The 13,744-nt window shown below is 44.5% G+C and overlaps 1 protein-coding gene across 1 annotated transcript; it reads right to left on the bottom strand.

The window, feature by feature from the left end:
• Positions 1-3,606: 3,606 nt before the first annotated feature.
• Positions 3,607-6,046, bottom strand: Ccno (cyclin O). The gene is made up of 3 exons (XM_005319630.4): positions 5,398-6,046; positions 4,575-4,760; positions 3,607-4,115 (listed from the first exon to the last, which is right to left on the bottom strand). Exons 1-3 carry the CDS (start codon positions 5,773-5,775, stop codon positions 3,630-3,632), a joined length of 1,050 nt encoding a protein of 349 aa, XP_005319687.2. The 5' UTR covers positions 5,776-6,046; the 3' UTR covers positions 3,607-3,629.
• Positions 6,047-13,744: the final 7,698 nt, after the last annotated feature.

Raw genomic sequence — 13,744 nt, 5'->3', positions numbered from 1 at the left:
AGTTTACAGAAACCCCTTCCCCAAAATCTGAGCAGCATTCAGGGTTTTGACTCAGTTGACTTTTATGGAGACTCCTGAACTAATGCAAAAGCCCCACCCCGTAACACTAGCCATGCACCTTCCTAGGTAGAGGCACCTGAGTACAATCTTTAAATTTTTTTTAATATTTTTTTTTGAGAGAGAGAGAGAGAGAGAGAGAGAGAGAGAGAGAGAGAGGGAGAGAGAGAGAGAGAGAGAGAGAGAGAGAGAGAGAGAGAGAGAGAGAGAATTTTTTTAATATTTATTTTTTAGTTTTCGGGGGACACAACCTCTTTGTTTGTATGTGGTGCTGAGGATTGAACCCAGGCCGAACGCATGCCAGGCGAGCGCCACATCCCCAGCCCTGAGTACAATCTTTAAAATAAATAAAGGATCGATTAAGAAAAGTGACATCCATAAATCCTCCTCCAGCTTCTGAAAACTTACCAGTGGACAATCCCAAACTCCTGAAACCGGTCCGGCCTCCCCTGATGGTTTCAGCTGCGCATCCCAGCGTTTAGCCTGCAGCCTTTACAACTAGGCTCTCCTGCTGTGCCACATTCTTAGCTCTCCATCCCAGGCAGGAGTTTATCCCCCAGGAAAGGGGTATCTCTCAGAAACATCCTTAGTTGGGGAGGGGGGTCTCTCTCAGGGACACTTCAGAACCATCCAATTAAAAGAATCATTTGAAATTGCACATTATTTTCAAATTATACCTGGTAGTGGAAGTGAAAGATCCTCCTTAAAAATGTCATGATCCTCTTTTATTTGCACTCATTGTCTGGATTAAGAAATAAAATACCTACCGTAGGAGTGGTGGAGGAAAACCAGTGACAGACCTGGAGACCCTCTGACCACATCTATAGATTCAGGAACTGAGTAGAGGTGAAGCCAAATCAGCCAGCTAGAGCTGGTTTGATACTCAGGTGGGAACTTGGGCTTTAGGATCAAAGTGCATAAGGATCTGGACTAGAGTTCACCAGATCTGTGAGCCCAGATCTTTAGGAAAATAGGTAGCTCTGCCCTCAATAGAGTTGAAGTGAAGATGAATGGGATTATTTATGTAAAATGACTGGTGTTCCAAGTGGATGAATTTCATGCCTTTTCAGTCACACTTCCAGCTTCCTACATCTTGTTCCTGGCTCTCTGTCCACTGAGTCTTCCCTGAGTCTATCTCCACCCCTTTCTTTACCCACCTTCTGGTCTGTAAAATGAATAAGGGTGCTCTTGAGTTTTGGGGTGATCTTTACACATGGAGATGATCATAGATTTTCTAGGACAGGCCCACTTTTCAAGTCTTCATCAATGAGTTCCAAGTTGGGATAGAAAATATAAACATTATATCGTAAGAGTATCTGTGGCAACAGGAACTGGAAATATATGACTCCTAGTCTGGATGATTGTAGAACTAATCAGCAAGTTCCTGGAGAATTTAGCACCAGGAGAGACACGGATGGAATTTTAGAGGATATGGCTGAATGAGAGAGTCATTGCTGGTAAAGACAACTTCCAGTCACCTCCTTGCAGCCAGGCTGAAGGCTTCAGATTCTTTGGACTTGGGCTAGGCATTTTGGTCTTTCTCCTCCTCTTTTTTCACCATCACAAAATAGCTTTTCCACAGATAGGGGAATCATCATTTCCTTCTCCTGGTACCAAGGAGGAAATGTTCCTGGATACATGTCAACTTATCAGGACAACAGAGGTCTAAAGGACCCTAGGCTCTAGAGTACTCTCTATGTGGAGAGAAGTACAAAGAAGCTTTAGTTTGCTTTGAGTTTGTTTGCTTTTTATTTGCCATACATTTTATTTTAAATGCAGTATACATGACTGGGGATTCCCCTCCAAAACTTTTTATTATAAATTTTTTCAACCATACAGAAATTTTTAAAAGGCAAAAACAATTAAATGAACCATATATCCACATCCCCCATTAACATTTCCCTCTATTTCTTTGTCCCAAGTTGGGTTTTTTTTTTTTTTGTTTGTTTGTTTGTTTTGCCCCTGTAGGATCCTTCTCCTAATTGTGTAGGTTAGTCTTTGCTTTTCGAAGACACTATTTGCCACCTGTGCTTATATAGAGCTTCTCATTACAGTCGTACTTCAACACTTTCAAACAGATGCTACCATTATACCCATTTTTATAGATGGGATGTGGGCATATACCTGCATAAGGTCAACCATCAAATTGACTCCAGAGCCTTACTTGTTGACTCACTACTTGATACTGCCTCACATTTAAACTCAATCTCACTTAGACTCTACAACATCCCTGGTTTCAATTATAGAGTTCAAAGCTGAGATTCAGGGCCTAAAGGAGATTCTTGACAGGGAGAATGATGGTGTGACAACTGTAGCACCATAGAAACCAAGCAAGCTTCTATCTCAATTCCCAGCCCAGTTTTCCTATCTATAACATGAATCCTTATGACTGGAAGTAAGGACCATGCTTACTTTGCTTTTGTGGAGCTGGGGATTGAATCCAAGGCCTTGTGCATGTGAGGCAAGCACTTTACCAACTGAGCTATACCCCTAGTCCCTAATGAATGGTGAACACTGAGTAAATAACTGTGTGGCAACTATTTTGGGAACAGATTTTGTTGAGAATGGTTAAAAACCTATAAATTGGAGAAGCTTAGCAGTGTGGCTAAGGGTGGTACTCTGGACTCAGATCACCAGCCTTCAAGTCCTTTCTGTGTGCCAGTGTAATCCTCTGAAAACTGGGATAGTAGACTGCTTGAAACAACCATTAGATGATCAAAATAACTAATGATAAACAGTGCCTAGTAAATCACAAGCACTCTATATAACCTTCACTACTATAATCCAGTCATTACCTTGAGCTCACATGTAGCAGCATTAATGAGGTGGCTACAAGGAAATGGGCTCAATAGCCCCAACAGCCTGCAAAGCCTTCCTTTTCAACATCTGTTGGTAGATGTAGGATTCTATACTGAAATATTTCTTGCTTTTTGCCCTCTGCTAGTGTGCCTACATGGTTTCCCACCTCTGCCATCACATTCACTAGCAAGTGCAACCTATAGCCCCTCTGCACATCACAGACTTTTGTGGGTTCTACTCTGTCTCACACCCCAGCACACCCTTTGTAACCCTGGGTTGCACAGTCCTCATGCTCCTAACACAAGAGTCACAGAATTCAAGCAGACAAGTGACCCTGATTTGTCTTATTATTGGAACAGTGGCATCCCAAACCTTGCCAGATGGGTTTCACAGAGATGCTAACTCCAAAGTGAATGAGTGGGAGGAGAGCATCCCTGGAACAGTTTCAGCTGCCCCATTCTGAGGCTGACTTCACCTTCCTTCCCCAGGACAGACAGGGCAATAGCAGCATTCAGATTAAAAAAAAAAAAAAAAAAAAAAAAAAAAAAAAAAAAAACAGCCTCTTTACTGGGGAAAGGAGGAAAGACAGCTCCCTCATTTGTTTAGTGCACAATAAATTATTAGATTCTGCTATGCTGAGGTGCAAGATGGACAACCCACAGGATGGCGAGCAGGAGTCCTGAATATTCATTCCCCTGCCCCCAATACTGCACTCTTCAGAAGCAATGCCCAACCTCCGGGTCTAGAGAATAGAAGAAGCCCAAGGGTCTGCTTTATTTCAAGCTTGGGAACAGGTTGCACTTCTTGCAAATCTGGAGGGGCAGCATGTGAGTCAGAGAGGTACTGTTTATGGCCACCAGCAGCTGCAGCTTTCCCAGGCAGTCCTGCAGCGCTGTCTCTGAGTGTTCGCCCAGGCGCAAGTCCACCGGGTGTGGAAGCCGCAGCATGCGATCTGCTAGCGCTAGGCAGCAGATGGCCAGCAGGGAGGGAGCATAGCTAGAGAAGGCATAATCAGCCAGGCTTAGCTCAGCCACCCCCCGCGCCAGGGTTTGTGCTTCCAGGGCTTCGGAGACTTCAGCCTGTCCGGCCTCCACGCGGGTGTGAGTGAAATGCTCCAGGAAGAAGCTGATGGTGGGGGCACCCAGGCTGAAGTGCAGCTTGTGCAGCACGATGCATTCGAGATTGCAGAGTTGCTGCCGGGAGAAGGCTCCGCAGCACAGGGCCAGAAGCTGTTTCACGCGCGGTGGGTGCACCTCCACCTGCAACACAGTGTGCATTCATCCCCTGCCTCTCTGCTTCCAGGGCTGAGGCTTTACCAGTCTGAAACCCAGTAGAAAACTGTGTCTCCCCATCATTCCTTCCAGAGACAGAGCCTGGCTTAACCTTTCCACCACTCCACCTAGTATGTACTTCCAAAGTAGCTTCTCTACTGTTTGACTAAAAACAAGGTTTGGGAATTTTTGAGCCTGCTCCCCGACCCGACTAGAACAGAGGTGCCACAAATCTTTTGGGGATTAACTACGACTTACTTCTTGGGGGGCTGAGTGAAAGGATTCTTGGTTTATAGGAGGATCATGAAGTTAAGGCTTAGAATCTATAGATTCGCAAGCCTCTGGCAAAAGAAATCAACACACTGAAACCTTGCGCTGGAGAACCGGGTGGCCAGAGAATGGAAGGGAGTTTGGCTGCACCCGAAGCCCCATGCCTCGTCAAGATACCTGTTTGCAAGCGATAAGCAGAGAGGTGACTCCGAGCAGCTGGAAGCAGTCTGCAGCCACTGGTGTGGTGGTGAGGAAGCGGTCCAGAGTGTTCACTGTCAGGCACAGTGACTCGAACGAGAGGCCGAATTGGCGGTGCACTGGGATCAGCCAGCTGAGCAGTTTACAACGGGATTCCGCAGTCACCTGCCGAGAGGGAGGAGGAAGGCGAGGAGGCTGAGCCTAGAGCTAAACTGGGGGGAAGTGGGGGCGGGGAACTCCAGAAAGGAAGGGTCAGGTCGGCCCAGGGAACTTTCCCCAAAGAAAGCGAGAAGAGGAAAAAGCTAAGTGCCCTAGAAACTGAGAAACAGGAGGGCAGTGCCGCTGCGGAAAGAGGGCTGGACTGCTGAAAACCGAAAAGTTTGGATTCGTGCCCGGCGCTGTACCAGCTCCGCATACTCATTGCCTCGAGTAATCCTCTCAGCAATTCGATGGAAGGTAGGGGTGGATGAGAAGTCCATTTTGCAGACGAAGAAACGAATTTAGGATTGTTAAGTAAATTGCCCGAGGTCTGTAGGAGATCGGGCTCAACCCAGAAACTAACTCCTTTGCACTCTTCACTGCCCCATTAGTTTGAAGACTTGCGGCAGGTCACTTAAGCCATCTACTTTTCTCCCACTGTAAATTGAGGACCGTGACCTGGCCCTGGAAGGCCTCTCTTGCTCTGCCTGGGGGCAGGGACTGAGATGCGCTGCTCACGGCGCCGCGAAAGGTAAAAGCAGAAAAGGAGAGAGCCTGGGAGAGCAAGAGCAGCGGCGGGGGACTGGCTGTGCCAGCGCCTCACTTGTGGCTGCCTCGCCAGAGACTCCCGCGGATGGAAGCGGCTCTCCTGAGCCTTACGGAAAGCGTAGCAGCTCTGGCCGTAGTCCCGGAAGGTTTGTAGATCTAGCGGCTCCAGCGGCCGGGCACGACCCGGCAGGGGGCTACAGTCTCGCGCCACCGACTCGGCGGGGCTGTCTGCAAGGTCCGAACCAGAGCTGGGAGACTCGAAAAGGTCGCAAACTCCGGAGTCTCCTCGAGGCGTGCAGGGGTTCCGGGGCTGAAGCGGCTCTTTCCTCCGGAGGCGCGGGCGCCTGTTCTTCTTCACGGGGGCTCGAAAATTCTGGTTGTTCTCTAGCCTCCCTGCTCCGGCAGAGGGGCTGGTGGGGCAGGGGGTCACCATGGCGTAGCCAGGTGGCCGCTCTACTACCCCCAACGCCCGGGCTGCGGCAGGCTGCAAACGTACGCACCACAGATACGCGTGGGGAGGCGGGGTCCCGTGGCTGGTGCGGTCCTAAGTAGTCCACCTGCCCCTTCCCTGGACCACACCCCCTGGCTCCTCACTGGCTAAGCCCAGAGCGGCACCAGAGCCGCGGCTGAAGAGCCACTCCTCTCGGAGTTCTAGCTGCGCGTCGCCTCCGCGTTCAACTGAGCTGAGCAGGCGCTACTCACGCCGCGCACCCGCCTTCCGCCGCCGGCTAGCGCGCGTCCCGAGTTACCTGGGCAACCAGAGCTCGGCTAGTGGCGGTAGCTGGGCGCGCGGAGCCGATCGGAGTAGGAGAGTCTGCCCAGCCAGGTGAGCCACGGGCCCAGCTGAGGAGTTCCGGCTGCACGGGGAGAAAAAAGATTCTCCAGGGATTATCTGCCTGTCCGAAGCAGATGGTCTAGATACGTGCCAGCCCCTTCACGCTGGCTTTAACTCTGGTCGGTGATTTTGTAAATCAAGGTCTGTTTCTGAGCTCCAAACGAAGGTGGGGCTAGAATTTTGTCAGCAGCTTTTTTGTTTGTTTGTTTGTTTGTCTTCAGAGACCCACACCAGTAATGTGAATTCATATGCATAGGTGTTTTGTTTCAGTCACTACCCTTCCTTCCGCGGGTCTCGGGGAGCGAAGCCTTGGCAGTGCTGCTCTGTGATGCTGTGTTTGTAGAAGCTAGCCCCACAGACAGTCATTCATGATCCAACAAAACATAAAACTGTCCAAAGATACATCAAAAAGCATGGCTGCAGCCGGGCGTGGTGGCTCACGCCTGTAATCCCAGCAGTTTGGCGGGGCTGAGACAGGAGGATCGCAGGTGTGAAGCCATTTAGCAAGGCTCTGAGTAATTTAGTAAGACCCTGTCTCAAAATAAAGAATAAAAAGGCCTGGGAGCCAGGCGTGGCACAAGCCTGTAATCCCAGCGGCTGAGGAGGCTGGGGCTGGAGGATCATGAGTTCAAAGCCAGCCTCAACAAACGCGAGGGGCTAAGCAGCTCAGTAGACCCTGTCTCTAAATGAAATACAAAATAGGGCTGGGGACGTGGCTCAGTGATCTAGTGCCTGTGAATTCAATCCCCAGTACCAAAAAAAAAAGGGGGTGGGGGGCTGGGGGTGTGGTTGGGGGGTAAGCGCCCTTGGGTTTATTCCCTGGTTTTAAAGAAGAAGAAAAAAGTCTGCAGCTTTCTAAACAGTACTTTCTCCCGCACTTTTCTCCCCAAGCCAAATAAGTCTAGAAGCTGCAGCTATTGAAGAACATAACGTTGTAATGGGGTGGCAGTTCTAGTTTTATCAAAGCGCTCACAACGGGCTGTTCTGTTTTAGGTCATTAGCTTCTAACTCTCTGCCCTGAGAAGCCCAGTCCTTCCTTGGTTATTCCCTGCTCCTTCGTGAAGAGAGCTCAGGGAAATACAGATGGAATGTTGGGGAGGCGCCCAAACAGAAGGGAAGGGGTTGGACTGGACAAAGCACTGAAGGGCGCTTCACTGGTTTAGTCCACAGACTCCAGTCCTGGTAGAAGCTAGAGTCCTCCTTTGGCCTGAGTGAATCTTCCTGAGGGTCTAACCCATCTTATGAGCATCCTAGAGCATAAAGTCCAGATACACTAAGCCTGAACTTTCCAGAAGTGCTCCAGGAAGCATAGTTACTAGATGCCACACTACCAGCAGGTTTAGCCATCCCAACCTCCTTCCAGAAGAAAACTGATACATGTGTGTAATCAAAATGCAAATTTCTGTCACTAGAAATTTTAGTGAGAGGGTGGGTGGAGTCTCCTAGAGATGCAAGTGAAAGAAAATGAAGACATTTCAAGTTCTGGCCTCTGTTAATCCTATTTCCCTGTAACTCTAAGACAGCTCTTTATTCTCTCAATTCAAATAAATGGTGGCATCTGTACCTTGGGAAATTAGCTTAGACTCATCTAGGAGAAGTTTTCAAAATGCAAGGTGCCTGGCCTGTCTCCTCTCTATTGTTGGGGAACATTATGGGAGGGGCTAGTGAATTTGTAGAGAGGAGTCAGATATCAGAGTTCTTCTTGGAAAAGCTTTCTGGGTGAAGAGAACAAATTCAGGAGTTCTGATTTTTCCTTTCAGCCCAGATTACCAATGTGGTACAGTGAAAAGAGCATGGGTCAACTCCCAGGATCGAAACTATTGCTCCATATATTGGCCATATTGGACAAGACATTTCCAAGTCTCCACATTTCCAAGTCTCTGTTATATGTAGATATTATTAATTTCCTTGAGGGTTGAGTGAAATAGGTGTAAAAACTCAAAGTCCTTTTGAAATGTAAAATAATGGGGTCACCTTAAAACTGTCCTTGTGGAGACAACAATGTTACCACATTGAGACATTTTGAAAAGTAGTACTATCATTTGTTCACTTATGGATGTGAGGCTCTTATTACCTTGCTAAAAATGCTTTGTACTCTGAGGGTATTGCCTGAGTTTTAGCTCAGAATTTGTGGAATGCCCGCTATGCCAGATGCTGTTGCTAAAGCAGTGAGCAATATTGTGTAGGCCCTGCCCTTGCAGAGATGACACTCTGTGGGGAAAACAACAAGTCACTGATTTAAATTATTGAAGGGAGATAATAGTGATAACATAGGGTCTCCTGGGTTTAGGGTTGATTGAGAAAACAACATGTGCTTATTTGAAAGCCAGATAAATAAGAAATAATTTTTTAGCATAAGTATGTCCTAAATATTGCATGCTACATATTTATAGGAAAAAACCTATTCATTGTTTATCTGAAATCCAGAAATTGCATGAGACATGCTTTTACTGAGAGATTATTTTTTCATTTTCTGACATTCAAGTTTAATTGACATCTAGCAGTCCTTCCTGAATGCCAGAGAAACCTGTAGTAGGAGCAACTTGCCTGGCCTGGAAAAGCTTCCCAAAGCAAGTGGAGGTTGAAGAAGGAAGATGGGAAGAAGAGAGGAGTATTTGGGCCAGAGTATTCCAGGTACAGGAGCAGGGTGTGGGAGGTCCTAGGAGCAGATTCCTGGGAAATTCTATATAGGGCCTATCTGATACAGAATGACTAGAACAGAGTCAAGGAGAAGCAAAGAATTAGGGAGATAATAGCTAATACTATATAATAATATAATAATTATTATATAAAATTTATGTGCCAGGTTCTGTGTTATGCTATTTGTGTAATTGATTCAGTCTTCACAACAGCTCCAGGAGATAGCATCTACTATTATCCCCATTTATAGATGAGAAAACTGAGGCATAGAGAGGTAATTTACTCAAGGTCACACAGCTAGAAAATAAAACTGGGATTCAAAGTTAGCCTCGCTCATGATGCTATACTGATTCAGCAGCAAAGTCAGCCAGTGCCCTTATAGGCTATGTTAAATATTTTGACTTTATTTGAATCTATTCAAGAAGCCTGACAAAAGGAGAGAGATGATAAGTCTTTTGTTTAAAAGATTACTCTGTCTTGAGGAAAACTGTTTTGGAGGGCAAAGTGGAAGCCCAGTTAGATACAGCAATTCAGGCAAGTGATGATGATGGGTAAGGAGGATGGAGAAAAGGGATTAGATTCTAAGGATAGTTAGGAAATAGACAAAAAGGAAGGCTCAATGTTAATGTTAGGAGAAACCAGGGAGGACTGTGAGTCTGACTTATGCACTGGGCAAGTGAGTGGATGGTGATTAAAACAGTGAAGCCTCTATAGTTCTGGTTAAGGTCAAAGAGAAAACTGAGTGTTCCATTAGGTACCTCTTTAAAACAAAAACTCAACCAGGATTCAAGAATTAAAGGACACCTATTTAAATAATGAATATGTATGTCTATTTAAATAATGAATATGCATGTATAATTATAAGTGGTTACCTTTTATTCACAGTTGTTACTTATTTAAAACAATATCTCTAAGATTTTTATTGAATTGGTTCACTTTTAAAATATTTGTACATTCAATATACATTTATAGAGAGAGCGCAACTGTAATTTATAGAATCATCAAAAAAAAAAAAACATGTTTAGAATCCCAGCAACTCTCTGGGCTGAGGCAGGAAGATCACAAGTTCAAGGCCCACCTTAGCAACTTAGTGAGGCCCTGTCTCAAAATAAAAAAGGAAAAGGACTGGGGATGTAACTCAGTGGTAAAGTGCTCCTGGCTTCAATCTGCAGACCAACAACAACAACAATAACAACAAAACAGAATTAAGCAAAAGTAAACCTTGAAGGGAGTTTTTCTGACTTAGCATCCCAGTGGTAAAAAATCTGTAATTTTATTACAGGGGATGGTTTTTATGTCTTTTTCTAACTCTGAGTGTTGAATAAAACTTTATTTCTAGCTGACTTAACTTGGATGTAAGTCCCCTCTTACAGTTAGTTGCCTTTAAAGCTGAGGGCTAAATTTTATATCTAGAACTCCAATCCACTGCTTCCAAAAAGAGCTCCCCTGGGTCATTTATCTAAACCCCTGAGGGTTTTTGTAGCTTTTTTCTACAAATAGAATAGAAAAGCAAAGACTGTCAGCCATCTCCCTATTTCAGGGCTAGCATGACATCTGTACCTCTTTCCCTCTATTCTCTGTTTTATAGCTTTTGCTCATTGCTAAAAGCATTGTTTACTTTTACTCATTCATTCACTTATTCCTCAAATACTTATAATCTACTATGTGCCAGGCATTTTCCTAGTTGCCAGGAATAAAGCAGAGTATTCTCTGACTTCATAAAAACTTATATTTGAGTGAGAGAAGACATAATAATAAAAAATTTAAATTAATTATTAAATAAATAACATATTTAGTATGTTAACTGATGAAAAGAACTAAAGTAAATAAAGCCATAAAGCATGAGCATTGTAGGAATTTTATTTATTTTATTTAGTGTTGGGGATGGAACTCAGGGGTGCTTTGCCACAGAGCTATATACCTAGTCCTTTTTTTTTTTTTTTTTTTTAAGACAGAGTTTCAATCAGTTGCCAAGAATGGCCTTGAAATTGTGATCCTCCTGCTTTAGCTTCCTGATTAGCTGGCATTACAGGCCTGCACCACTGCACCCAGCTGGGATTCTAGAAATTTTAAGTTGGGAGGTGATAAAGGAAAAGCCTCACTGAGTAATTGACATTTGAGGAAAGGCCTGAAGGAGCTGAAGGAGTGAGTCACACATTAATCTGGGGAGAGGATTCCAGGCATGTGCAAAGCCCCTGAGGCAGGAGTGCATATGGAACAGAATAAAAGCTGAAAGTAACAAGAGATAAAAACAGAATTTCTGAAGAGATGCCCAGATTCTATAAGTAAAGTATTATTATTAAAATTCATTTCATCTGACCTTTTCCCTTTTTTTAAAATATGTAATTTCTAGTTGTTGATGGGCCTTTATTTTATTCATTTATTTATATGTGGTGCTAAGAATTGAACCCAGTGCCTCATACATGCCAGGCAAGTGCTCTACCACTGAGCCACAATCCCAGCTCCTGACTTTTTTACTTTTTAAAAAGTGATTTCTGGAGACTTTAAAATTACATATGTGACATCATATTACTATAGCACAGAACTGATTAGAGGGATCAACCAGGCCGAGAACTCATATAGACGGTGAAAAGGAGACTCAGAGAAAAGGACACCACTGAAAGGCTCTTAAAACAATCCGACTGGGTGATGGTGATGCCTTGAACTAGGATGGTGGTAGAGGTGCTGAGAAGTGGCTGGCGCCTAGATGTATTTTGAGCACATGCCGACATGAAGATGTAAGATACGACAGAGTCACGGATACCCAGGAGTGATGGCATAAGCTTGTGATCCCAGGGATTCAGGAGGTGGAGGCAGGAGGACTGCAAGTTTAAGGCCAGCCTCAGCAATTTAGTGAGGCTCTGAGCAATTTAGTGAGACCCTGTCTCAAAATAAAAAATGGGCTCAGTGGTTAAGTGCCCCTGGGTTCAATCCCTGGTAGGGAAGAGGAGGGGAGGTAAGGAGAGAGGAGGGAGAAAGAGAGGGAAGAGAAAGAAGAAAGGGAAGGGAGAAAGAAAGGAAGAAAGAAAAAGGCAACAATGACCCCAAATATTCTGGCCTGAGTAACTGAAAAGATGAACTTTGTCTATAACTAAGATGGGAGAGTCCAAGGGAAGGAAAAGGTTTTATGGAGAAAATCAGGAGTTTTTGATTTGAGCTTGTCAGGCCTGGGCCATCTGTTAGGCATCACATGGGGATGCTGAGTAGGTATTTGAATACACAAGTTGAGAGTTCAGGAGAGAGGGCTCAGCTAGAGGTGAGACTTTGAGTGCCATCAATATATAAGGGTAAAATCACAATTGACCTTAAACAACCAGTTCTGTGTCTTCTTCCATTATACCATCATGTTTTCCTGACATGCCACTCCCTTTCATAGAACACAATGGTTAAATCCAGTTCAATGTGGTTGTAGATGGGACCTGTAAAGTGACATCCCTGCTTCACTGCTCTACCCTCTAAACGTTTCTAAGACAGTCGTTCAGAGACAATAGTATCACATTCTCCTATCCTCATCACTGTGGTATAGACAATCTGGTGCAAGTCCAGGGCTTTTTATTTTCCCTGTTAAATGTCTATAAAATTAATTTCTGTTTATTAATCTCTCTGATTCCTGGGCCCAATGTGTCTTAAAGGTGCTAGGTAAACCTGAAATACCTTAAAAATACTTTTAAAACCTAATTAAACATAAGCCTCTATCATGAAAGTTGCTTAACCATGGTTTGACCTGTTTGTTTTCAGGTGTGGCTTATGAAATGTGCAAGGGAGTATTAATATAATGGAACCAAAGCTTTTTTTTTTTTTCCTCCCAGGTTGATATTTTAGCTTAAAGCAAATGCCCCCAACTTCACTCTGCCCCAGCTTTAGGATTGTTGTGTTGAAGTAGGAACAACATATTTACTGTCAGTGCCTTGTTGCCACCTAAATGCAGACAACTTTGATAGTGTTTTAAATAATCTTTAAACTCAGTTTGATGTCACTGAAAATTATAAAGCTCTCTCTCTTTTTTTTTAAATTACTGTAGTTAAGCACCAAAATTGAGAGGCAGTTAAGGTACTTGAAGTCAGACAAGTTTTGCTGGTATTTAGTAAACAAAGGGCAGGAATTTTCATTTTTTAAACCCAGATGTTTGATTTGCACGTCTGAATGACCACCTGGGGAGAAGGCTGTCTCTTTGTTTCCACCTTCTTGGTATTTTGCCAATTCTCAGTTCATCAAGGGTCAGCACACATGCTCAAGGGCAACCCCCTCCCCTCATGTATAGATGTGCTTTTCCCCCCATATTCCAGTGGCAGTCTGCCCAGTATCACACACTGGATAAGACCCTTGGCTTTAGAGTCAAAGTCCTTGGGTTCAAAGCCCAGCTGCAGCACACCAGCTCTGTAGACTCAGGCAAGTTACTCAACCTCTTTATTCTTCAGTTTCCTTAGCCATTAAAAAAAAGAAAGAAAGGAGGGGTCAGGGTTAGGGTGGTCAGACAGGTGGTGCATGCTTTCTACAGTACAGAAAACAAAGTGACTTGTTTCTGTGAGCCTGGAAAGCTTTTCCTTAGACTGTGATCCTAGTCTATGTGATCCCAGACTGTGAATCTCTCTGCTGGGTTCCTTCTGGATGGGGGTAGTGGGTGCTGACATGTAGACTCAGGGGTATCCGGAGGAGGCCTCCTAGCACTGTACATTCCCATTCCTTAAGATAGATTGAGATGTTGTTATGCCATTAGACTTTATGGATATTTATTATGTAGTTTTATTATTAAGTCATTGCCCATGTATGGAGAGCAGTGTTTTAGCTGAATAATTAGGCTATTTATAATGGCATTTGCCTGAAGAAAAGGTATGATTTTCAGAAAAGAAACCAGAATAAGTTAGAGATATTGATAATTTGCAAGAAGGAAATGTCTCTTTTTAATATTTGCCCCTCTCCAGGTATT

The sequence above is a fragment of the Ictidomys tridecemlineatus genome, chromosome 1 (genome assembly GCF_052094955.1).
Source record: "Ictidomys tridecemlineatus isolate mIctTri1 chromosome 1, mIctTri1.hap1, whole genome shotgun sequence".
Taxonomy (NCBI): Eukaryota; Metazoa; Chordata; class Mammalia; order Rodentia; family Sciuridae; genus Ictidomys; species Ictidomys tridecemlineatus.
Note: the sequence above shows the minus strand (reverse complement) of the source record. Positions and strands in the feature narration are given on the sequence as shown.